Here is a 26,435-nt window from a genome sequence, read left to right on the forward strand (position 1 = left end):
CCTCGCCCCGACCTGGGCGCGAACCAGGGACGCTCTACACACGTCAACAGTCACCCTCGAAGCATCGTTACCCATCGCTCCACAAAAGCTGTGGGGAACAACTACTTCAAGGTCTCAGAGCAAGTGACATCACCGATTGAAACACCACTAGCGCTAACTAGCTAGCCATTTCACATCGGCTACACTAGCTCGGGGATTCAATCTAGCAACCTTTCGGTTACTGGCCCAACACTCTAAAGCCCCTGGGCCCAAGCCCGTAGCGGGCCAGAAAGGCAAAACAGAACAAAAAAAACATAGGAGCCCGCTCTCAATGTTCAAAATACACCAGAGAGCATAATTTACCCACAGAGGATCACTCTTTTCAGAATACCTGTGGATTAAGTTTGATCAAAAGCACATACATGTAACTGCCAAAATAAAGGAAACACCAACATAAAGGATCTTAATAGGGTGTTGGGCCACCACAAGCTATCAGAACATCTTCAGTGCGCCTTGGCATATATTCTACAAGTGGACCTAAACCATGCCAGGAAGATCTACCCCACACCAAAACAAATAGTTTCTATGCCTCATTTACTCACGTGTTTCCTTTATTTTGGTAGTTACCGGTATTGCAACCATTTGGGAAGCATGCTAGCCTAATATAGAATAGCTTGTTGCATTGCCATAAAACCTATAGAAGGGTTTTGGAACCTCTTACCATGGTAATTTGACTGTTAAACTCATGGCACGCTAGTAATGACTGCCAGTCCTGACTTGAATAGGAACTGTGATCTATGGATTATATTTATATGGTTTGTTGCCGCTGTCAGTTTGCCTTTTACACATTTCTAAATACAATTGCGGGAAAAACATGTTTTTCTCTCACAAATCCCAACAGCAGCACTGTATAGGCCTGCTTACAGTATCTTCATCATTGGGTGAGTCAGTGTACCACTGGAAAGTTTATTTAGTAGCCTACTGTAACCTAAAATATATATACTGAACAAAAATATGAATGCAATGTGTAAAGTGTTGGCCACATTTTTCATGAGCTGCAATAAAAGATCCCAAAATTTGTCAATACATTTTCCAAAAAGCTTATTTTTCTCAAAAACTGAGAAGTATTTCTGTCTTTAGTAAAGCCCTTTTGTGTGGAAAAACTCATTCAGATTGGCTGGACCTGGCTCCCAAGTGTGTGGGCCTATGCCCACCCATGGCTGCACCCCTGCCCAATCATGAGAAATCCATAGATTAGGGCCTAATTAATTAATTTAAATTGACAGATTTTTTACATTGACAGAAACTCAGTAAAATCTTTGAAAATGTTGCGTTTATATTTTTGTTCAGTATATATATTTCCTCCTATCGGAACTAGAAGCACAAGCATTTCGCTACACTTGCATTAACATCTGTTTACCATGTGTAAGTGACAAATACATTTGATTAGATTTTTTAAATGTGTTCTCGCTTCATTGGGCTGGGCTATTCTTTGAATGCAGACCAAATCGTTTTTTATTGATCTCAGTTTGTCAGTGTCAAAGTAGACAATCATTATATATATAAAAAAAACTATGACTTATAAATCGGGCCATGCCCATTTCCCCAGTTTCAGCAGAGGCTCCAGCGACTTTCACTTTCCCTGAAAACACGTGGTAAACACTTGGCTGTTCTGATGGGTGTCCTCCTCCTTCTGAACGGCAGCAGATAATATTGTATTTGCTTTAGATGGTTTGCTCATGTTTTGGGGAAATTTGCGGACGCGTCAACAAATACAAACATGTAATCTATCTTTGATTACAGTTAATGAAAACTGAATTTGACCATTGTCTTCTAATATCCACGAAAATACTTCAAATGGACGGCGAAGGACATCATGGGAGGTTGTTAATCTATCGGAACAGCCCTGCCCGGTTTTGTCTTGCAGCAAAGTCTGCGTCTTGATTGGCTATCGAAAAAGAGTCTGAGTAACCCTGATCATATGCGAAACTCCTATTGGAGAAGACATTCTTCTGCATATGGGCGTCATCATCAGACTATAACGCTACAGCTAGAACCATAAGATTAGTTTTTAAATATATATTTGGTTACGCTGTTTGTTGTAAGTGACCTGATTGTACTTTTGCAGCGGATCTGCAACAGGAAACCATAATCTCTTCAAGTCTTTAGTTCGTGATTTGTTGTCCATAGGCAAAGTAAAAGGTAAGGCGATCTATAATTATAATCTATAGTGTTGATGACAGCCTCTATATCATCTCATTAGAAATGAGAAGGAAATCAACTACTTGCAGTCTGTGTTTTGAAACGAGGAAGGACCTTTTTTTGAGAACGGGAAAATTAGGTGGTGGTCTGAAGCTAAAAAACGTGAAGTTTCGCGATCCCCGTCGAGGGAGGAGCTGATGTTTTGTATATGACGGTAAAACATGCTTATGGTGACAATACAATGTGTTGGCACCTTCCATTCTTGCACATTTTCGCATAAAAAACAGCATTTCAAGTCTGCGCAGGCAAATTTGCTGAACTGCTAAACTTGGAACCAATCACAACTCTCATACATTTCCCCCGTGATGAAGGCAGCCAATGGCCTGCTTCTATTTTCGATGTAAACACATCCTCTTGTGCCAACCTCAAGCTGCTGCCTTGAACAGATATAACTATCTCCCAAAGACTGAAGGTGGATAAATACACATCACCAAAAGTATGTGGATACCACTTCAAATGAGTAGTTTCGGATATTTCAGCAACACCCGTTAGTGTATAAAATCGAGCACATGGACAAACATCGGCAGTAGAATGGCCTAACTAAAGAGTTCAGTGACTTTTAACGTGGTACCGTCAATTATTTATTTTTTCTTTAACCTTTATTTAACTAGGCAAGTCGGCTAAGAACAAATTCTTATTTTCAATGACGGCCTAGGAACAGTGGGTTAACTGTCTGTTTAGGGGTAGAACGACAGATTTGTACCCTGTCAGCTCGGGGGTTTGAACAACACTCTAACCACTAGGCTACCCAGCCGCCCCAAACTACATTATTGTCTAGTTTGAGAAACAAATGCCTCAAGTCCTCAACTGACAGCTTCATTAAATAGTGCCCTCAAAACACCAGTCTCAACCAACAGTGAAGAGGTGACTTTGGGATGCTGGCCTTCTAGGCAGAGTTCCTCTGTCCAGTGTCTGTGTTCTTTTGCCCATCTTAAATATTTTATTTTTATTGGCCAGTCTGAGATATGGCTCTTTCTGAGTAACTCTGCCTAGAAGGACAGCATCCCAGAGTCACCTCTTCACTTCACTGTTGGTTGAGACTGGTGTTTTGAGGGTACTATTTAATTAAGCTGCCAGTTGAGGACTTGAGGCATTTGTTTCTCAAACTAGACACTAATGTAGTTGTCTTCTTGCTCAGTTGTGCACCGGGGCCTCCCACTCTTTCTATTCTAGTTAGAACCAGTTTGCGCTGTTCTGTGAAGTGAGTAGTAAACATCGTTGTATGAGATCTTCAGTTTCTTGGCAATTTCTCACGTTGTGTAGCCTTCATTTCACAGAACAAGAATAGAATAACGAGTTTCAGAAGAAAGTCCTTTGTTTTTGAGCCTGTAATCGAACCAACAAATGCTGATGCTCCAGATACTCAACTAGTCTAAAGAAGGCTAGTTGCGTCTTTAATCAGCACAACAGTTTTCAGTCATGCTAACATAATTGCAAAAGGGTTTTCTAATGATCAATTAACCTTTTAAAATGATAGACTTGGATTAGCTAACAAAGTACCATTGGAACACATGGGTGATGGTTGCTGATAATGGGCCTCTGTACACCTACGTAGATATTACATTTTTAAAAATCAGCAGTTTCCAGCTACAATAGTCATTTATAACATTAACAATGTCTACAATGTATTTCTGATCAATTTGATGTTATTTTAATGGACAAAAAAATGCTTTTCTTTCAAAAACAAAGACATTTCTAAGTGCCCCGAAACTTTTGAACAGTAATGTGTGTGTGTATATATATTTATGAACTCAGCAAAAAATGAAACGTCCTCTCACTGTCAACTGTGTTTCTTTTCAGCAAACTTAACATGTGTAAATAGTTGAATGAACATAACAAGACTCAACAATTGAGGCATAAACTGAACAAGTTCCATAGACATGTGACTAACAGAAATTGAATAATGTGTCCCTAAACAAAGGCGGGGTCCAAATCAAAAGTAGCACTCAGTATCTTGCAGGAAATCATGCACAGAACGAGCAGTGTGGCCTACGAGCCATCAGTCCAGCCTCTCACAGCCTATTGGGGACAGTCTGAGTACTGATGGAATGATTGTGCGTTCCTGGTGTAACTCGGGCAGTTGTTGTTGCCATCCTGTGCCTGTCCCGCAGTTGTGATGTTCGGATGTACTGATCCTGGGCAAATGTTGTTACATGTGGTCTGCCACTGCGAGGACGATCAGCTGTCCATTCTGTTTCCCTGTAGCGCTGTCTTAGGCTTCTCACAGCATGGACATTGCAATTTATTGCCCTGGCCACATCTGCAGTCCTCATGCCTCATTGCAGCATGCCTAAGGCATATTCACACAGATGAGCAGGGACCCTGGACATGTTTCTTTTGGTGTTTTTCAAAGTCAGTGGAAAGGCCTCTTTAGTGTCCTAAGTTTTCATAACTGTGTCCTTAATTGCCTACCATATGTAAGCTGTTAGTGTCAACCGTTCCACAGGTGCATCTTCATTCATTGTTTATGGTTCATTGACCAAGCATCGGAAACAGTGTTTAAACCTTTTACAATGAAGATCTGTGAAGTTATTTGGATTTTTACAAATTATCTCTGAAAGACAGGGCCCTGAAAAAGGTTAGTCTTTTTTTTTATTTTATTTATATATATATATATAACACAGTTGAAGTCGGAAGTTTACATACACTTAGGTTGGAGTCATTAAAACTAGTTTTTCAACCACTCCACAAATGTCTTGTTAACAAACTATAGTTTTGGCAGAAGAAAGTAAAAGTGCAATATGTGCCATGTAAGAAAGCTAATGTTTAAGTTCCTTGCTTAGAACATGAGAACATATGAAAGCTGGTGGTCTCTTAACATGAGTCTTCAATATTCCCAGGTAAGAAGTTTTAGGTTGTAGTTATTATAGGAATTATAGGACTATTTCCCTCTATACCATTTGTATTTCATTAACCCTTGATTATTGGATGTTCTTATAGGCACTTTAGTATTGCCAGTGTAACAGTATAGCTTCCGTCCCTCTCCTCGCACCTCCCTGGGCTCGAACCAGGAACACAACGACAACAGCCACCCTCGAAGCAGCGTTACCCATGCAGAGCAAGGGGAACAACCACTCCAAGTCTCAGAGCGAGTGACGTTCGAAACGCTATTAGCGCGCACCCCGCTGACTAGCTAGCCATTTCACATTGGTTACACCAGCCTCATCTCGGGAGTTGATAGGCTTGAAGTCATAAACTGCGCAATGCTTGACGCACCACGAAGAGCTACAGGCAAAACACACAAAAGTGCTATTTGAATGAATGCTTACGAGCCTGCTGCTGCTTACCACCGCTCAGTCAGATACTTGTATGCTCAGCCAGATTATATGCAACGCAGGACATGCTTGACAAACTAGTAATATCACCAACTATGTGTAGTTTACTAGTGATTATGATTGATGGATTGTTTTTTGTTGCACTCTCCTTGTGGAGTGCAACAAGAGGCTGGTAGTTATAGCGTTGGACTAGTTAACTGTAAGGTTGCAAGATTGGTTCCCCAAGCTGACAAGGTGAAAGTCTGTCGGTCTGCCCCTAAACGAGGCAGTTAACCCACCGTTCCCAGGCCGTCATTGAAAATAAGAATGTGTTGCCTAGTTAAATAAAGATTAAATAAAGGTGTAAAAATAAATGGCCAAATTGGTGTCCAAAAATACAGATTTTCGATTGTTACGAAAACTTGAATTCGGCCTTAATTAATCGGCCATTCCGATTAATCAGTCGACAACTAGTTTGAGGATCTGAGGGCCATGCCAAATCTTTTCAGTCTCCTGAGGGGAAATAAGCGTTGTCGTGCCCTCTTCACGACTGTCTTGGTGTGTTTGGTGATGTGGACACTGAGGAACTTGAAGCTTTCAACCTGCTCCACTACAACCTCATCGATGAGAATGGGGGCGTGCTCGGCCCACCTTTTCCTGTAGTCCACAATCATCACCTTTGTCTTGATCACGTCGGGGGAGAGGTTGTTGTCCTTGCACCTCACTGCCAGGTCTCTGACCTCCTCCCTATAGACTGTCGTGTCGGTGATCAGGCCTACCACCGTTGTGTCGTTGGCAAACTTAACGATGGTGTTGGAGTCGTGCTTGGCTATGCAGTCATGAGTGAACAAAGAGTACAGGAGGGGACTTTGCACGCACCCCTGAGGTGCCCCTGTGTTGAGGATCAGTGTGGTAGATGTGTTGTTACCTACCCTTACCACCTGGGGGCAGCCTATCTGGATGTCCAGAATCCAGTTGCAGAGGGAGGTGTTTAGTCCCAGGGTGCTTAGCTTAGTCATAAGCTTTGAGGGCACTGTGGTGTTGAACGCTGAGCTGCATAATGTTGGATGCATTGGAATATAATATTTAGGTGGTTTAAATGATTAACCTTCCCACTAACCTTCTAAAAGTTGACGATGCCAAAATCTAGTGTGAGACATTGTTTCCGGTAATGTTCGTTTCATGCATATACATTTGAACAAAGCACATCATCACAAATCGTTTTTCACCATTTATTGACTATGGAGACAAGTAGCGAAGGTGGCTTAGGGAGTATTTGAAGTATCTAAATCTAGTGTAACCTACCAATCAATGTAGTCTATATTAAGTACCGTGGAGGGAACAATCTTACAATGTTGCAGTCCATACATGAGCGCTTTACCATCTATGCCAGAAGCCCGAGCCTCTGCTAGAGACTTGAACTGTCGTCAATGCATGATTCGGTATTACCCCTTCTCTCTAAGAGCATTTGTGTCCCCAGGCCCCATAGGCGTATCAAAGACCCCACCCTGGTCACTAATGTAGATAACCGATGTAGAGAGAGACAAGTACCTTAGCAGAATGCAATCTAAAACTTGTGTGGTCTAGAGACGCGAGCTCTACCATCTATGGCAAAAGCCTGGGCTGCTGACGACAACAATATAATTCTCCCCATTGCATGTTACAATAGTAAAATGGTCTGTTTTGTCATGTGTTAAACTGATTCTACATTGAATTTGAAATGTTCAAACAACCAGGTGCATCTGTCGTCGGTGTTCTTCAACTCCAAAATGTACTTGGACTGTGTAAGACAACCCACAAAGAAAAGACAACAGGCAAATACACATGTGGTCTCAATGTCTAAATAGTGACTGACGGCAGGACAAGCACATGTATCTGTGGTGGGTGTTCTTCAACTCTAAAATGCTCAAGACAAAATCCACAAAGAAAAGACAACAGGCATATGTGGTCCCAATGTCTAAATAGAGACAGCAGGGCGAGTTCAAACTGCAGTAGGATGGTTCTCCTCACAGGTCCGTGAATCAGCCCATGCTTGGTGAATAGCACTTGGTTGATCTCTGGGAGCAGGACTCATGAGAGCTGAATAGATAAAGTGAGAGACCAGAATTAATCAAATCAATCATCACAGCAAAGGAATGTATTTTGTGAGCTAGAAAATGAACATTCTGACAGTCTGAGGCAGGGTGCTCTGCAATCATCCTAGTCCAGCTATTGACAGGGATAATGTGGCATTTCATATTTGTCAGTATGAATTAAATTAGTGGGGCCTGCCTTGATGACTGTATTAGATGTACACTACTTGTCCAATAGATTTTTGTGGCCTTGAATTATTACTCCCGGAATGACATGCTAGCTAGTGATAAACCTACACTATCTGCTCCTGCTAGCTAGCAACATATCTTCTTATTAGCAAGCTAGCTATATTACTACGGTTGCTGTTTTCTAAGTTGGGAGTCTTTTTACAGCTTGCATTGACAGTCTCATGTTTCTATAACTAAATAGTTCAAAATAAATAGACTTGATACCCGATAGCAGTTTTGTCGGACGAAGATTGCTCTCGAGATATCACCAGATGTCTAGTACTTTAGATACGGACAATGTGACTGGCAGATGTGATCAGCAGAGAGAGTACCATGAATAGTACACACTTTTTGAGTTTAGTACTCTAGCAAACATAAAAGGTATGTATTTAAACGTTTGTTCAGAAGAAAAAGGGGAAAAAAACACACTATGTAAAAACCAGCTCCTCCCTCGACAGAGATCGATCATCTCGAAAACTTAAGCAGATCCTGTCGCTTGCTACGGGCCATCACCTAAAGGGGTCTGGAAGGACCTTTACCTAGAACAGCAAGCTGATACAGGCCTTATTGTAACCAAATACACGTCTCAAATCTAACGGTTATTGCTACCAGGTGCATTGATCAATGTTATAGTAGTTCCTGTCTCAATCTTAGACAATATGAATATCTTCATTTATTTCATTGCCTCATTTCATAACTCACTGTTACTCCTCCTTGATCAGATGGCCCAGTGGTGCCAGCTGCAACTACTGGAGTCGAAATACCTGGAGCAGGTCGATCAGCTCTACGATGACTCCTTCCCCATGGACATCAGACAGTACCTCAGCAAGTGGATTGAGAGCATTGACTGGTATGCAGTGACGGGAGGAGAGAGTCTGTTGTATTTAATAGATAAATAAAGATTCTATTCTACTATATTTGGATCTATGCCATTCTATTTTAGTGATGCTGAGACGCTGCTGTATAAGGGATCTATAAAGCTCTAATCTCTCTACTGTTATCTATTCACATAACTTCATCCGATCTCTTCCCCTGTGATTAAAACCCTGTAGGGAAAATGTGGCTGTTCAGGACTCCTTAGCAACAGTACGTTTCCATGACCTCCTAGCCCAGCTGGATGATCAACACAGCCGCTTCGCCCTGGAAAACAACTTCCTGCTACAACACAACATCCGCAAGATCAAGAGAAACCTCCAGGTATAGTATGAGCTCAGTCACGTCTGTGCCAGCGGCCTTCCATACTGTAGTGCTTGTATGCTACAGTAATGATGTATAATAACTTTTTTTAGTATTATTCTGGGTATGACCCCAGTGTCTGAATGGTTTTTGGGATTTATAGTAATAAAGTACACACTTTCACAGGACCACTTTCAGGAGGACCCCGTTCACATGGCCATGATCATCTCCAGAAACCTGAAGGAGGAGCAGAAGATTCTGGCTGCTGCCAAAAGCATAGAGGTGCCCTACATTGACTTTTATTGACATGCATTGTAATTAACAAAATCACCACACTATCCACCCTGTCAGATATTGTAGGTGATACATAACTGTATATTGGAGCGTTTACATGCTTTAACTGTGAGGTTAAATGAACAGTATTTTCTTCTCAGACCGACAGAGAAAACACACAGACTAGCATGGTTCTGGAGAAACAAAAGCTGGACAACAAAGTCAAAGACATGAAAAACAAGGTTCAGGTGAGTGATCGTTTCCATCATATACTACGTATATGTTGATTCAGTCAGTGATTTGCAGCACGTGTTCATGCATGTCAGGTTTGCCATCTATCTGATCCAACACGTTTATCTCACTTGCTAGGAAGCGGATCAGAATGTAAAGTCTCTGGAATACCTTCAAGACGAGCATGACTTTAAGGAAAATACTCTTAAGAACAGAGGTGAGGTGTTTTATTCTCTATCTGTAGTAGATCATCTATTTACAGGAATCTGTGTTTCAAGTATAGTCAGTAAGTGAATGTTTTTCCTTCTCCCACTTTAGAACATGAAGTGAACGGGCTGACACCGAAACAGCTGGAACACGAGAAGCTGCTGATTGCAGAGATGTGTTTGAAGCTGAAGATCAAGAGAGGGGTAAGAGGGGTCAGGATGAGGTTAAACGGTGACGTTTTATCATGACATTGTACTGTGAATATTAACCGATTTTGTTTACGCCTCAATCACCACTAAAACTACATGTATTTTAGTCATTCAGAACATGTGAGTTGTGACTAAGGGGGCTTTCACACCAAATTGGTTTGATGCGTTTACCCCCTTGGTTTGGTTCTTTGGACTAGTGTGAACATTATATCCGCACTTGGGAGGGCACTAAACAATGCACAGGGGTTCACTCAAAAAGGGTGGTCTCGGTCCAATTCAATTCGTACACTGCTTCAGGTTAGAATGCAGTCAGTCAAAACACAGGAAAAGAGGTTGAGCATTATTTTTGATTGTTTGACAGCATTTTATTTCATGCTCGCAGCATCATCACTTGAGGTCTCTGAAACATTTTGTGAGTAGCAGCGCATTCGTTAGTGCATCCAATGCAGGTTAGGGGAACCGGGGGGCTATACCGGGGGCTATACCGGGGTATAGCTGAATATAGCCCATTCACCTTGCAGTTAGAGCAGCTATTGCGCTACGGTTCCTCCCGCGTGTTGTTGAAAGACCAAAGCGAAAGTAATATGAAGATTGGGACACACAAGTGATGCTTTAGAATAATCAGAGATGGATTTAACGTGAGCATTTAAACAAATGACTTTTATGGACACATGGTTTTGTTGAGGACTTTTTTTGTTCGTTTGACATTTGGAAATGTCAAACCAATCGGATCAAATAGGGGGGAAAAGACAAAGTAACAAATAGATTAGAACTATATCTCAAAACTATATGTGAAAACGCCCTTAGTGTATTATCCAGCAATAACCAGCCTACTCACGTTGAAGAGTAGATAATAACTGTTCCTTAATGTGTGCATGGGACTTTACTTAATTTCCCCCACAGGAAGTGGTTGGCCAGTTGGCGGAGGTGCTCAACATGGCCGAGGCGGTCCAGTCAGACCTGATCTCAGATGAGCTGGCGGAGTGGAAGAAGAGGCAGCAGATCTCCTGTATCGGAGGACCACCCAACGCATGTCTGGACCAACTGCAGAACTGGTGAGGAGGCTAGTTCATTCTTCCGGGCATCTCTTGTCTGATCAAGCAAAAATATGAATTTAGGAACCCAACAAATAAAGTATTCTTCTTATTCGGCTTCATCTTCTTCTTCCCCTGTAGGTTCACAGCGGTGGCGGAAAGCCTGCAGCAGGTGAGGCAGCAGCTGAAGGAGCTCCAGGAACTAGAGCAGAAGTACACATACGACAACGACCCAATCAAACAGCAGAAAGGCTTCCTGGAGGGGCGGGCCCTGACACTGTTCCGGAACCTCCTAGAACAGTGAGTGACACCACATTTGTATTCCAATGTTAAAGGCCCATTCTGTGTTTTTCACTGGTGTTTTTTATTATTTTATTGTTTTTTTGTTTTTTTTTCTCCCCAATTTTGTGGTATCCAATTGGTAGTTTACAGTCTTGTCCCGTCGCTGCAGCTCCCGTACGGACTCGGGAGAGGCGAAGGCCGAGAGCCATGCGTCCTCTGAAACACGACCTTGCCAAGGCTCAATGCTACTTGACACACTGCTCGCTTAACCCAGAAGACAGCCGCACCAATGTGTTGGAGGAAACACCGTACAACTGGCGATCGCAGTCAGTGTGCATGCTCCCGGGCGCAACAAGGAATCGCTAGACAGTGATGGGACAAGGACATCCCGGCAGGGCAAACCCTCCCCTAACCCAGAGGACACTTGGCCAATTGTACGCCGCCGCATGGGTCTCAGCCGGCTGTGACATAGCCCGGGGTCGAACCCGGGTCTATAGTGGCGCCTTGACTTTTTCCACATTTATGGAAACCACCAGTCTCAACATCAACAGTGAAGAGGCAACTCTGGATGCTGGCCTTCTAGGTAGAGTTCCTCTGTCTAGTGTCTGTGTTCTTTTGCCCATCTTAAACTTGTATATTTATTGGCCAGTCTGAGATATGTCTTTTTCTTTGCAAATCTGCCTAGAAGGCCAGCTTCCCGGAGTCGCCTCTTCACTGTTGACGTTGAGACTGGTGTTTTACGGGTACTATTTAATGAAGTTGCCAATTGAGGACTTGTGAGGTGTATTTTTCTCAAGCTAGACACTCTAATGTACTTGTCCTCTTACTCAGTTGTGCACCGGGGCCTCCCACTTCTCTTTCTATTCTGGTTAGAGACAGTTTGCACTGTTCTGTGAAGGGAGTAGTACACAGCGTTGTACGAGATCAGTTTCTTGGCAATTTCTCGCATGGAATTGCCTTCATTTCTCACAACAAGAATAGACTGACGAGTTTCAGAAGAAAGTTATTTGTTTCTGGCCATTTTGAGCCTGTAATCGAACCCACAAATGCTGATGCTCCAGATACTCAACTAGTCTAAAGAAGGCCAGTTTTATTGCTTCTTTAATCAGAACAACAGTTTTCAGCTGTGCTAACATAATTGCAAAATGGTTTTCGAATTAGAAATTACCCTTTTAAAATTATGAACTTGGATTAGCTAACACAACGTGCCATTGGAACACAGGAGTGATGGTTGCTGGTAATGGACTTCTGTACGCCTATGTAGATATTTCATTAAAAAATCTGCTGTTTCCAGCTACAATAGACATTTATAACATTAATAATGTCTGCACATTATTTCTGATCAATTTGATGTTATTTTAATGGACACAAAATGTGCTTTTCTTTCAAAAACAAGGACATTTCTAAGTGACCCCAAACTTTTGAACGGTAGTGTATATATACTGTATATTCTACCCATTTGTTCTTGAATAATATCTAAATGCCTCTATACAGTATATCCCCTCTAAATTCCTTTTGTCTATGGTGTTTCTCAGTTCCTTGGTGGTGGAGAGACAGCCCTGTATGCCCACACATCCACAGAGACCTCTTGTGCTGAAGACACAGGTGCAGTTCACTGTCAAGCTCCGGTAAGCACAACACAACAGCACCTCCCGTCTGTAGTTCCTCCCGTCAGTAGTTCCTATGAATCCGTCCAGACCTGGTTGAGTTTTGATTTGCATTTTCTCTCTAGATTTCTGGTGAAGCTCCAGGAATTCAATTATCAACTCAAAGTGAAAGCTTTGTTTGACAAGTAAGTGGATGAGTGTGGTAGAATATATGTGTTTGTGTGTTGTTATGCTCTTCTCTTGAATTTGTGACGTGAATACATAACTAAAGAAGGAATGCACATTGCGTTTTCTCTCCAGGGACGTTACAGAAAAGAAAGGGTTTCGTAAGTTCAACATATTGGGCACCAACACAAAAGTTCTGAATATGGAGGAGTCAAATGGAAGCTTGGCTGCAGAGTTTCGCCATTTGGTAAGCTGGCACCATTTACAAATGGCATACAGGGCATTACATCTGAATGAGTTTTTCCATTTGGACCTGCACTGTCATCACTCCTTACAGTTTATTCTCTGGTCTCAACACAGCAACTGAAAGAGCAGAAAGTAGCCGGCAACAGAACAAATGAGGTGAGATATTACCTGGGTTATATGACTGTCCTATAATGACAAGGTGAACAGTTACAGTCAATTCATTCCGATAGATACGAAAAGTGCTAAGTACAGCGTGGCACTGAGACCTAGGGTGCGTCACAATGATATCTCTTTTCTCCTGAAGAGTGCACTTGTTCACCACTTCCCACATATGTTAAAGCATTAAATTGGTATGGTTCGGAGGGAGTTTCCATCGTATTTCTCATACCAGTCATTTTCCTTTCAAATCAGGGAAGTGAACAAGTGCAGACTTTCGGAGGAAGGCAAGACAATTGGGACAGAGCCCCTAATGTGTTTCTGTCTGACCATGTTATTCCAGGGGCCTCTCATTGTGACAGAGGAGCTGCACTGCATCTGCTTTGAGTCTGAACTCAACCAGTCAGGTCTGGAGCTCAAGCTAGAGGTAAGTGGTCTGAAATATAGTTCAGAAAGGAAACACCAAGTATAATTTTTTTCTATATATTTTTTACAATTGATTTAAGAATGAATAATGCAAGTCGTGGCGATATAGGCTCTACTCCTTCAGGGTAGCTCACTGCCCATACAAAGCGTCAATATCTAAAATGACCTACAAGCAGGAAAACAGAACCTAACAGGTCGAGGCTGGGGTGATGGTGGGAGTAAAGAAGCAAACGGATACTAGCAGGATGCAGGCAGCAGGATGTGTTAGCAGAATCAGTCATCTTAAATAGAACACTAAAAATGAGGTGACGGGGATCGTTACTAGCATCTAATTGGTGCCATCTCAGCTGATGCTGAAGCGGGCACTCGGCTTCCTTTTCTGATCTGGCTTCACTTTATTTCAGAAAACAAACACCACGTAGAAATATGTTTAACCATTTATTAAATAATAAATATTTCAAGTCGTGGCGATATAGGCTCTGTTACATCAGGGGAGCTCACTGCAACAAGCAAAGCGTTAATATATAAAATTACCTACATGCTATAGCAATCCCCCAAATCAGCAGAACCATACACCATACACACTATGTGTCACTACTGCAGAAAGTGCCATTGAGACATGATCAAATAGACCAGCTAGGTCATCCTACCATTACAAGACTATACAATGTGTGAATATGAACCATGTGTAGAATGCGCTGTGCAACGTATGTCTTGTACAGTGCCTTGCAAAAGCATTCATCCCCCTTGGTGTTTTTCCTATTTTGTTGCATTACAAGCTGTAATTTAAATAGTTTTTTATTTGGATTTCATGTAATGGACATACACAAAATAGTCCAAATTGGTGAAGTGAAATAAAAAAATAACTTGTTTCAAGAAATTATACAAAATGTTTTTATTTATTTTTATTTCACCTTTATTTAACCAGGTAGGCTAGTTGAGAACAAGTTCTCATTTGCAACTGCGACCTGGCCAAGATAAAGCATAACACTGTGAACAGACAACACAGAGTTACACATGGAGTAAACAATTAACAAGTCAATAACACAGTAGAAAAAAGGGGGAGTCTATATACAATGTGTGCAAAAGGCATGAGGTAGGCGAATAATTACAATTTTGCAGATTAGCACTGGAGTGATAACTGATCAGATGGTCATGTACAGGTAGAGATATTGGTGTGCAAAAGAGCAGAAAAGTAAATAAATAAAAACAGTATAAAAACAGTTTGGGAATGAGGTAGGTGAAAATGGGTGGGCTATTTACCAATAGACTATGTACAGCTGCAGCGATCGGTTAGCTGCTCAGATAGCTGATGTTTGAAGTTGGTGAGGGAGATAAAAGTCTCCAACTTCAGCGATTTTTGCAGTTTGTTCCAGTCACAGGCAGCAGAGTACTGGAACGAAAGGCGGCCAAATGAGGTGTTGGCTTTAGGGATGATCAGTGAGATACACCTGCTGGAGCGCGTGCTATGGATGGGTGTTGCCATCGTGACCAGTGAACTGAGATAAGGCGGAGCTTTACCTAGCATGGACTTGTAGATGACCTGGAGCCAGTGGATCTGGCGACGAATATGTAGCGAGGGCCAGCCGACTAGAGCATACAAGTCGCAGTGGTGGGTGGTATAAGGTGCTTTAGTGACAAAACGGATGGCACTGTGATAGACTGCATCCAGTTTGCTGAGTAGAGTGTTGGAAGCCATTTTGTAGATGACATCGCCGAAGTCGAGGATCGGTAGGATAGTCAGTTTTACTAGGGTAAGCTTGGCGGCGTGAGTGAAGGAGGCTTTGTTGCGGAATAGAAAGCCGACTCTTGATTTGATTTTCGATTGGAGATGTTTGATATGAGTCTGGAAGGAGAGTTTGCAGTCTAGCCAGACACCTAGGTACTTATAGATGTCCACATATTCAAGGTCGGAACCATCCAGGGTGGTGATGCAGTTGGGCATGAGGGTGCAGGCAGCGATCGGTTGAAAAGCATGCATTTGGTTTTACTAGCGTTTAAGAGCAGTTGGAGGCCACGGAAGAAAAACTGAAAAGTGGTGCGTGCATATGTATTCACCCCTTTGTTATGAAGCTGAGTTCAAACAGGTGCAGTTAATGCAGGTAATGAGTGGAGAACAGGAGGGCTTCTTAAAGAAAAACTAACAGGTCTGTGAGAGACGGAATTCTTACTGGTTGGTAGGTGATCAAATACTTATGTCATGCAATAAAATGCAAATGAATTACTTAAAAATCATACAATGTGATTTTCTGGATTTTTGTTTTAGATTCCATCTCTCACAGTTGAAGTGTACCTATGATAAAAATGACAGACCTCTACATGCTTTGTAAGTAGGAAAACCTGCAAAATCGGCAGTGTATCAAATACATCCCACGGAGCGCCATTCAATCCATTATTTAAAAAATGGATGGAATATGGGAAACCTGTTTCAGTCTTCCAGAGACTGGGACGGAGGCTCACCTTCCAGCAGGACAATGACCCTAAGCATACTGCTAAAACAACACTTGAGTGGTTTAAGGGAAAATATTTAAATGTATTGGAAAGGCCTAGTCAAAGCCCAGACCTCAATCCAATTTAGAATCTGTGGTACAACTTAAAGATTGCTGTACACCAGAGGAACCCATCCAACTTGAAGGAGCTGGAGCAGTTTTGCCTTGAAGAATGGGAAAAAATCCCAGTGGCAAGATGTGCCAAGCTTATAGAGACATACCCCCAAGGCTTGCAGCTGTAATTGCTGCAAAATGTGTCTCTGCAAAGTATTGACTTTGGTTGGGGGGGGTGAATTGTTATGCATGCTCAAGTTGTTGTTTTTTTGTCTCGTTTGTTTCACAATAAAAAAATATTTTGCATCTTCAAAATGTTGTGTAAATCAAATGACACAAATCCCCCAAAAATCCATTTTAATTCCAGGTTGTAAGGCAACAAAATAGGAAAAATGCCGGGGGGGGGGGGATACTTTCGCAAGCCACTATAGTTCTAATATGACACTGGGTACCCTTGCTTGAGGCAAGGTGAGCTGTTATCTTAGGACAAGTATACTATCTAACTAGCAACCGTAAGCAGTACGGACCCAACCGCCCTGGAGACGCACCGCCGGGTGCTCACACTGAAACTAGATGAGTAATCATCTGACGGGTCAGCATAAGGAGATATTTTTATCTAACAAGCAAACGTAAGCAGTATGAGCCAGTCAACCACCTGCAGCTACAGTGCCTTCAGAATGTATTCAGACCCCTTGACCCCTAGATGTTAAAATGTGAGTGTCCATAATGCAAACAGTACTTAAGAGATAATGCAAGATTAAAGGGAAGGAGCACTTAGTGTATCTCAGACTGAAGAACCCATAAAGCCATCATACGGGGCCGCCTTTGGAAAGGTGCAATGCAACTACAACACTTTTGCCTTAACTTGGACTCAAACTTGTGCTACTGAGGGAGGGAGCGAGGCTTTTCCGTAGGCCATGAGAGTAGCGGCAAGGTTGATCCTGATTAGGCTGCGCACATAGCATAAAACAACATGCAGGTGCATGCACGAGTGTGCAAAGGGAGAGTGACATGATCATCTAAAACCTAGTTCTACAATATAGTCTACTTGAGCTGAGCTGTCTTAACATATATACCGGTAAGCCCTGAGAGAAGATGGATGATGACCTGATAACAAGAAGAAATAGACCAAATAGATACTGAAATATGCCTGCATATTCGTTAGCTCAGAACAGAAGCGGCAAGTATAGCTATAATTGCACACTATTTTAGACCTGCACGTTAAATTGAGTGTTTTTAGCTAAATGTATAAGGGAAGGTTCCAGAATGATTAACCTACAGTCAGAATATGTACGGAATTATAAGTGTGACTGCCGGTGCAAGTCACACTAGCTAATGTGACTGGAAGACACCGTAAATGTATAGCTGATACTATAGTGACTTGCAGCGGTCTGGTGTCCCGCGCGACACATAATAGGCTACTATCTAGATTGATTGCTGCGCTAAACAAATTTGCGGCCGCATGAGACCAAATACTATCAAATCGCCGTGATAAGCACCAACCTGCTCAGGTCATCAAGACAACATTGGTACTCGTTGTATATCGACGCATAAAGGCTAGTGTAGGCTACTTCCTCCTGTATAGGCGAGTCAATTTCTATGTGATGGGGTGTTAACCGAGCGCACAGACCCTGCCCGATACTGGCATTGGAAATAAAAACAAATAAAGTATACAATACTCCCGAGACAAATCTACGAGCTAGCTAGTTGTAGCCGCTATTGACAACAGCAGAGCAGCGACGTGGATTGATCCTCGCAGCCAGACATGCCATATGAGCATATTGAATGAGGTTCAACCACAGCTAGCAAGCATTCACAAAGAAAATTCATATCAGAAAAACGCAGCATAGTGAGAAACGGCTAGTTACAGCAGCAGCGTCAATGCTGCAAAAGAAGCAAACGCATACTAGCAATCACAGCTGAGGCGGGGACTCAGGTTCCCTATCTGAACTGGCTTCTATTTATATTAGGCCTACACTCCCATTTTCATAAGGTCCAACAGCACTCTGACCTTATTTAAGTTGACTTTCTCTGGCCTCTGGTCCTTCTTAGACCATTTCCCTGCCCATCGTGGTCATCTCCAACGTCAGCCAGTTGCCCAGTGGCTGGGCCTCCATCCTGTGGTACAACATGCTGACCAGCGAGCCCAAGGTAGTACAATGCATTCATTCAATTGAATCTTTATGTATACATGTTATTTGCATTGAGATCAAATCTCATTGCAAGAGAGACCTGTTCAGAAGGCCCACGCATTAGCCAGTCTAAATCAGATTTTTTAAAAATTGACAGTACACAAACGCACTGCTCTCCTTTTCTGTCTCGTTCGTTTTCCCTGGTCTGTCCCAGAACCTGAAGTTCTTCCTGAGCCCTCCTGCAGCGTCCTGGGGTCAGCTGTCTGAGGTGCTGAGCTGGCAGTTCTCCTCTGTCACCAAGAGGGGACTCAATGAAGAGCAGCTAGGCATGCTGGCCGACAAACTACTGGGTGAGTCATGATGGGGTTAGGGGGGGGGGGGATTGGCTTTTGTTATGTTACCATACTTCTAATAACGTTGCTGGTTGATTTGCAAACTCCCGATACTTCATGATGAGGTTAACCTAGATAGATTTTCTAACAGGCCAGAAAGCACAGAGGAATCCTGAGGGCCTTATCCCCTGGACCAAGTTCTGTAAGGTAGGTCATGACTACAATATACAGAATACAACATCTTTACAGTTGTAATATAGAAGGACCTAGTAATCCATCTAGACATCTGAAGACACATTGTCTACTGTAGAGTCTCAGTGAGAAGAGCTTTCCCTTCTGGCTGTGGATCGAAGCTATCCTGGACCTCATCAAGAGACACCTGCTGTCCCTGTGGAACGATGGGTGAGTTAGTTCTTTATCAGTCGGTTGAACATTATCATTATCTGTGTTAGCAGAATGGTGTCTATAGCCGCAATTTCTCAGCACAAAAGCAAACAACTACACTGTTAAGCTCTAATTAGCTGACAAACCCTCAATTCGGTTCTCTTATATCGAGAGGCAGAGTTGTTTTGATAACTGGTTGAGAAATTTGGTAGCAACAGCATTGAGTCACAATCAGTCGATTCTTGTAAAAATGGAAAAAGTTGGTTTTTGCATTCGATAAAGGTTTGTATTAAAAGTATGAATTTCAGCACACCGTAGTTGTATAGGACAAACATAGGTACAGGTGAGCGTTTTCAGAATTTACCTTTTTACGACAATCAATTGATGGTGTCTCAATGTTATTGCTAGCAAATCCCGCGACCAGTTATTAAAACTCAACTCCGCCTCGATATAAGAGAACGGAGTTGCGCGTTCCTCTTGCTAGCTCTAATGGACTTACCAGGGACCACACATGGCTGAATCAGGTACAGTGCATTCGGAAAGTATTCAGGCCCCTTCCCCTTTTCTACATTTTGTTACTTTACAGACTTATTCTAAAATGGATTCAACAAAAATCCTAGTCAATCACAGTACCCCATAATGACCAAGCGAAAACAGGTTTTCAGAAATGTATTAAAAATAAAAACATAAGTATTCAGACCTATGAGACTCGAAATTGAGCTCAGGTGCATCGTGTTTCCTGTGATCATCCTTCAAATGTTGCTACAACTTGATTGGAGTCCACCTGTGGTAAATTCAATTGATTGGACATGATTTGGAAAGGCACACACCTGTCTATATAAGGTCCCACATTTGACAGTGCATGTCAGAGCAAAAACCAAGCCAAGAGGTTGAAGGAATTGTCCGTAAAGCTCCTAGACAGGATTGTGATGAGGTACAGATCTGGGGAAGAGTACCAACATGTCTGCAGCATTGAAGGTCCCCAAGAACAGATTGGCCTCCATCATTCTTAAATGGAAGAAGTTTGGAACCACCAAGACTCTTGCAAGAGCTGGCCGCCTGGCCAAACTGAGAAATCGGGGGAGAAGGGCCTTCGTCAGGGAGGTGACTAAGAAGCCGATGGTCACGTTGACAGAGCTTCAGAGTTCCTCTGTGGAGATGGGAGAACCTTCCAGAAGGACTACTATCTCTGCAGCACTCCACCAATCAAGCCTTTATGGTAGAGTGGCCAGATGGAAGCCACTCTTAAGTAAAAGGTAAATTACAGTCTGCTTGGAGTTTTTCAAAAGGCAACTAAAGGACTCGCAGACCATGAGAAACAAGATGGCGCCGGAGAGGATGGCTGCCACTTTACTGGATCTTAACCATCAGTGGCATTTTTTTTTTTTCACATTGTATATTTAAAAAATCCTACCAAATGTTGCTGCTACCGTCTCTTATGACCGAAAAGAGCTTCTGGACATCAGAACAGCGACTACAAACCTTGAATTGGACTAATAATTTTTTGAGTTGGACGAGAAGGATTTACTCCAGACTCCCGAACAGGCCCTCATCCCCGTAAGACAAGGGGTAGCGGTCTATGTATATTTGTAAACAACAGCTGGTGCACGGTATCTAAAGAAGTCTCAAGGTTTTCCTCACCTGAGGTAGAGTATCTCATGATAAGCTGTCGACCACACTATCTACCTAGAGAGTTTATTTGTATTTTTCGTAGCTGTCTACATACCACCACAGACCAACGCAATGAGCTGTATACCGCCATAAGCAAACAGGAAAATGCTCATCCAGAGGTGGAGCTCCTAGTGGCCGGGGACTTTAATGCAGGGAAACTTACACTTAAATAAATTTCTTTCAGCGTGTTAAATGTGCAACCAGAGGGGGAAATAACTTTAGACCAACTTTACTCCACACACGGATGCGTACAAAGCTCTCCCTCGCCCTCCATTTAGCAAATTTGACGATAATTCTATCCTGATTCCTGCTTACAAGCAAAAATTAAAGCAGGACGCACCAGTGACTCGGTCAATAAAAAAGTGGTCAGATGAAGCAGAGGCTAAAATACAGGACTGTTTTGCTAGCACAGACTGGAATATGTTCCAGGATTCTTCCGATGGCATTGAGGAGTACACCACATCAGTCACTGGCTTCATCCATAAGTGCACTGATGCCGTAGTCCCCACATTGACTGTACGTACATACCCCAACCAGAAGTCATGAGAGCTGCAACTTTCAAGGAGCGGGACTCTAACTCAGAAACTTATAAGATATCCCTCTATGCCCTCCAAAGAACCATCAAACAGGCGAAGTGTCAATACAGAACTAAGATCGTACTACACCGGCTCCGATGCTCGTCGGATGTGGCAGGGCTTGCAAACTATTATAGACTACAAAGGGAAGCTCAGCCGAGAGCTGCCCAGTGTCACGAGCCTACCAGACGAGCTAAATAACTTATATGCTTGCTTCAAGGCAAGTAACACTGAAACATGCATGAGAGCATCAGCTGTTCCGAACAACTGTGTGATAACCCTCTCTGCAGCCGATGTGGGACCATCATAGTCCCTGTGCCCAAGAACACCAAGGTTACCTGTCTAAATGTCTATCGCCCCGTAGCACTTACGTCTGTAGCCATGAAATGCTTTGAAAGGCTGGTCATGGCTAACATCAACACCATTATCCCAGAAACTCTAGACCCACTCCAATTTGCATACCACCCAACAGATCCACAGATGATGCAATCTCTATTGCACTCCACACTGCCCTTTCACACCTGGACAAAAGGAACACCTTTGTGAGAATGCTATTCATTGACTAGAGCTCAGCGTTCAACACCATAGTGCCCTTAAAGCTCATCACTAAGCTAAGGACCCTGGGACTATACACCTCGTCTGCAACTGGATCCTGGACTTCCTGACGGGCTGCCCCCAGGTGTTAAGGGTAGGTAACAACACACGCTGATCCTCAACATGGGGGCCTTTAGGGGTGTGTGCTCAGTCCCCTCCTGTACTCCCTGTTCACTCATGACTTCATGGCCAGGCACGACTCCAACACCATCATTAAGTTTGCCGATGACACAACAGTGGTAGGCCTGATCACCGACAACAATGAGACAGCCTATAGGGAGGTCAGACACCTGACTGCGTGGGGCAAGGACAACAACCTCTCCCTCAACATGATCAAGACAAAGGGCACAACAAAACATATTCACCCTCAGGGTAAAATATTTGGCATGGGTTCTCAGATCCTCAAGGTTCTACAGCTGCACCATCAAGAGCATCCTGACGGGTTGCATCATTGCCTAGTATGGCAACTGCTCGGCTACAGTGGGTAGTGCGTACGGCCCATTACATCACCGGGGCCAAGCTTCCTGCCATCCAGGAATCTCTATACCAGGTGGTGTCAGAGGAAGGCCCTAAAAATTGTCAGACTTCCAGTCACCCTCGTCATAGACTGTTCTCTCTACTAACGCATGGCAAGCGGAACTGGAGCGTGAAGTCTAGGTCCAAAAGGCTTCTAAACAGCTTCTACCCCAAAAACACAAAACTCCTGAACATCTAATCAAATGGCTACCCAGACTATTTGCATTGCCCCCCCCCCCTTCTACGCTGGTGCTACTCTGTTATTATCTATGCATAGTCACTTTAATAACTCGTATCTACATGCACATATTACCTTGACAAACCAGACTAACACATTGACTCTCTACCGGTATCCCCTGTATATAGCCTCACTATTGTTCTTTTACTGCTGCTCTTTAATTATTTGTTACTTTTATTTCTTTCATTTTTGGGGTGTATTTGAACAAAAAACGGCTTTATTGGTTAAGAGTTTGTAAGTAAGCATTTATCTGTAAGGTACACCTGTTGTATTCAGTGCATGTGACAAATGAAATTTGATTCGATAAAACCAAGATTGAACACTTTGACCTGAATGCCAAGCGTCACGTCTGGAGGAATCCTGGCACCGGTGAAGCATGGCGGTGGCAGCATCATGCTGCGAGTATGATTTTCAGCGGCAGGGACTGGGAGACTAGTCAGGATCGAGGGAAAGATGAACGGAGCAAAGTACAGAGAGATTCTTCATGAAAACCTGCTCCAGAGTGCTCAGGACCTGAACCAGACTTGAATCCAATCGAACATCTCTGAAGAGACCAGAGACCTGTAAATAGCTGTGCAGTGACTCTCCCCATCCAACCTGACAGAGCTTGAGAGGTTCTGCCGAGAAGAATGGGAGAAACTCACCAAATACATGTGTGCCAAGCTTGTAGCATCATACCCAAGACAACTTGAGGCTGTAATCGCTGCCAAAGGAGCTTCAAAGGGTCTGAATACTTATGCAAATGCCAAATTTCAGTTTATTTGTAATAATTTCTAAAAACCTGCTTCTGTTTTGTCATTATGGGGTAGATTGATGAGTAAAAAAACAATTGATTCCCTTTTAGAATGAAGCTTTAACATAACAAAATGTGGAAAAAGTCAAGGGGTCTGAATACTTTCCAAATGCACTGTACATTTACAGAATTTTTGGACAATGTGAATTTCCCCTGTCAAATAAACGTAGAGGTTAAGAAATGTTTATTTCCTTTTTTCTCACCCACACAGTTGCATCCTGGGCTTTGTGAGTAAAGAGAGGGAGAAGGCCCTGCTGACTGGGAAGTGTCCAGGCACGTTCTTGCTGCGCTTCAGTGAGAGTAGCAGAGACGGAGCCATCACATTCACTTGGGTGGAACACGACCAATACAGTGAGTCTGTGAAAACACACACCACACACACAGCGGCCCTGTAGCCAATTACAATTAAAAGGTTGATATATTTTGATGTGTGTGTTTTCACAGATAAGCCTGTATTCCATGCAGTGGAGCCCTACACCAAGAAGGAGCTGTCTGCAGTCTCTCTGCCTGACATCATCCGAACCTACAAGGTGATGGCAGCTGAGAACATCCCGGAGAACCCACTCCGTTTCCTCTACCCAGACATCCCCAAAGACAAGTCCTTCGGAAAGTACTACGCTAGGGCCTCAGAGGGTAAGCAGCCAGTGACCACTTTGTTTTTCAATCCTCTGTGAATATTATAATAAATAATATATGCCATTTAGCAGACACTTTTTTTAAAATCCAAAGCGATTTAGTCATACGTGTATACATTTTACGTGTGGGTGGTCCCAGGATAAAGAAGCATTACTGAAATCTACTTCCATTGTCCCACAAAGTGGCTGAAAATTCTTCTCTCTTCAGTTTGCTCCTCAATCATTCACCTTGGTAGCGATAGTGTTATTTTTGATTTACACAAAGCCCCTGTAAGGACCCGGATGTCTGTTTGGTAGACCATCGCGGTTGTGTTTTATGACCAACCTCTCTATCAATCTATTTTCTCTGTATAGCATTGAACAACCATAGGAGTTGGCTATAGATCAGACAGATCTGGGACAAGTGGTCTTTATATCACTGGTCCACCATTTGTTATTTTTTAGCATCAGAGCCCATGGATGTGGAGAGTTCCAGCAGCACAGGGTACATGAAGACAGAACTCATATCAGTGTCAGAAGTGTAAGTCTCGAGTATCCTTCATAATACTCAATATTCATTTCGTTAAAAGGTAAAGATGCTATAAAATTCTTTTTTGTATTTGCAATAGTCTGGTTTGAGTATGATTTTCTAATCTGATTTAACTGTTGTTTCCACAATGTGTTCTAGTCACCCATCTAGACTGCAAGACAACATGATGCCCATGTCGCCAGACGTGTTCGGAGAGCTGAAGAGGAGCGTTGCACCAGTGTTCCAGTGTTGGACTGGTCCTAAGGAAATTGATGCTGTGGTGAGTAAAACTTCCCCTCTGGTGTTTATTCAATTCAATTCAATTGCAGTCTGATGCCAAACACTAAGAATTGAACAATTCATTCATTTGCGAATATGTCCATTGTTGTTCTTTATCATACCTACTTGCCTCAGACGTCTGATCTCGGAGCGTTTTTAGCTGAAGACTTTCAGGTATTGTGAATGGTACCGGTTTCTCCGAATAAGCATGTCTTTGCTAGTAATAACAGGCTGTGGGCGATGTTTCAATAGTGCCAAATAATCACTGGTATCTACTGTAGTAACCTGCGGTATAATTGTTTTGTTTTCAGCATGAGGCTCATGTATGCATGATTGTGTGTAGTCTGCTACATTTCCTAACCAGTACGCAAACATCCTCTAAAAATGCTTCAATCCCTTGAGATTGGAATGAATGTGTGTATTGCAAATTCAATGTCATCATGGTGCCATTTATTTTGTCCCTCTGGCCACTGGTAGTTCTGCATCCATAAACACATTTTGCTCATGTTGACATTTTATCCATCCCTCTGTAGATGTTTGAGAACACACCTGACTTGGACTGCAACTGAGCCAACAGACATGTGGGACCTGATCTTTTAGTTTTATACTGAAGCCTATTTTTAATTTCCATCCTTTGCCCTCCTTGAACTTCAGTAGTCACGTTCCAGAACAAATACCGAGTCAGTTTTAGAAATATACATTACACTTCTAAATTATTATATATATTACACAATGAATAATTTGGTGATAATGTGCACGCCGGGGTTGTGGGATCGATTGTCATGGGGGACCAGTTAAGTGTGAAAATGTATGCACTCACTGTAAGTCACTCTGGATAAGAGCGTCTACTAAATGACTCCAAAAAATAAATAAAGAGAGATCTCATCCATCTTTAAAATGATATCTTTATTATTTGATCATTGAAATAAATACAGTACCAGTCAAACGTTTGGACACGCCAACTCATTCCAGGGTTTTTCTTTATTTTTTTACCATTTTCTACATTGTAGAATAATAGTGAAGAAAAACTATGCCGCACCAATGTGTCGGAGGAAACACCGTGTACCTGGCAACCTTGGTTAGCGTGCACTGCGCCCAGCCCGCCACAGAAGTCGCTGGTGCGCGATGAGACAAGGATATCCCTACCGGCCAAACCCACCCTAACGATGCTAGGCCGACCTCCCGGTCGCGGCCGGTTGTGACAGAGCCTGAACCTCACTGTTTTCTCATATCTTTTTCATTGCCCCAGTCTGAGTTCCTGAGCGCTCTGGAGCAGGTTTTCATCAAGGATCTCTATACTTTGTTCCGTTAATCTTTCCCTCGATCCTGACTAGTCTCACAGTCCCCGCCTCTGAAAAACATCACCACAGCATGATGCTGCCACCACCATGCTTCACCGTAGGAATGGGGCCAGGTTTCCTCCAGATG

At 42.8% G+C, this 26,435-nt stretch overlaps 1 protein-coding gene across 2 annotated transcripts; it reads left to right on the forward strand.

Moving 5' to 3' along the window:
* The first annotated feature begins 1,957 nt into the window (after positions 1–1,957).
* Positions 1,958–25,908, forward strand: LOC124011634 (signal transducer and activator of transcription 1-alpha/beta-like). Of its 2 annotated transcripts, XM_046325090.1 has the most exons (24): positions 1,958–2,181; positions 8,518–8,645; positions 8,848–8,992; positions 9,158–9,253; positions 9,406–9,492; positions 9,614–9,692; positions 9,794–9,885; positions 10,795–10,946; positions 11,067–11,225; positions 12,743–12,835; positions 12,940–12,999; positions 13,115–13,226; positions 13,340–13,381; positions 13,725–13,808; positions 18,403–18,501; positions 18,697–18,832; positions 18,966–19,021; positions 19,125–19,216; positions 23,797–23,936; positions 24,030–24,218; positions 24,665–24,740; positions 24,888–25,008; positions 25,143–25,181; positions 25,541–25,908. In XM_046325090.1, exons 2-24 carry the CDS (start codon positions 8,518–8,520, stop codon positions 25,574–25,576), a joined length of 2,313 nt encoding a protein of 770 aa, XP_046181046.1. In that variant the 5' UTR covers positions 1,958–2,181; the 3' UTR covers positions 25,577–25,908. The 2 variants fall into 2 exon arrangements, with proteins under 2 accessions (XP_046181046.1, XP_046181047.1); XM_046325091.1 differs by lacking the exon at positions 25,143–25,181.
* Positions 25,909–26,435: the final 527 nt, after the last annotated feature.

Source organism: Oncorhynchus gorbuscha, linkage group LG23, assembly GCF_021184085.1.
Source record: "Oncorhynchus gorbuscha isolate QuinsamMale2020 ecotype Even-year linkage group LG23, OgorEven_v1.0, whole genome shotgun sequence".
In the NCBI taxonomy this organism is placed as follows: domain Eukaryota; kingdom Metazoa; phylum Chordata; class Actinopteri; order Salmoniformes; family Salmonidae; genus Oncorhynchus; species Oncorhynchus gorbuscha.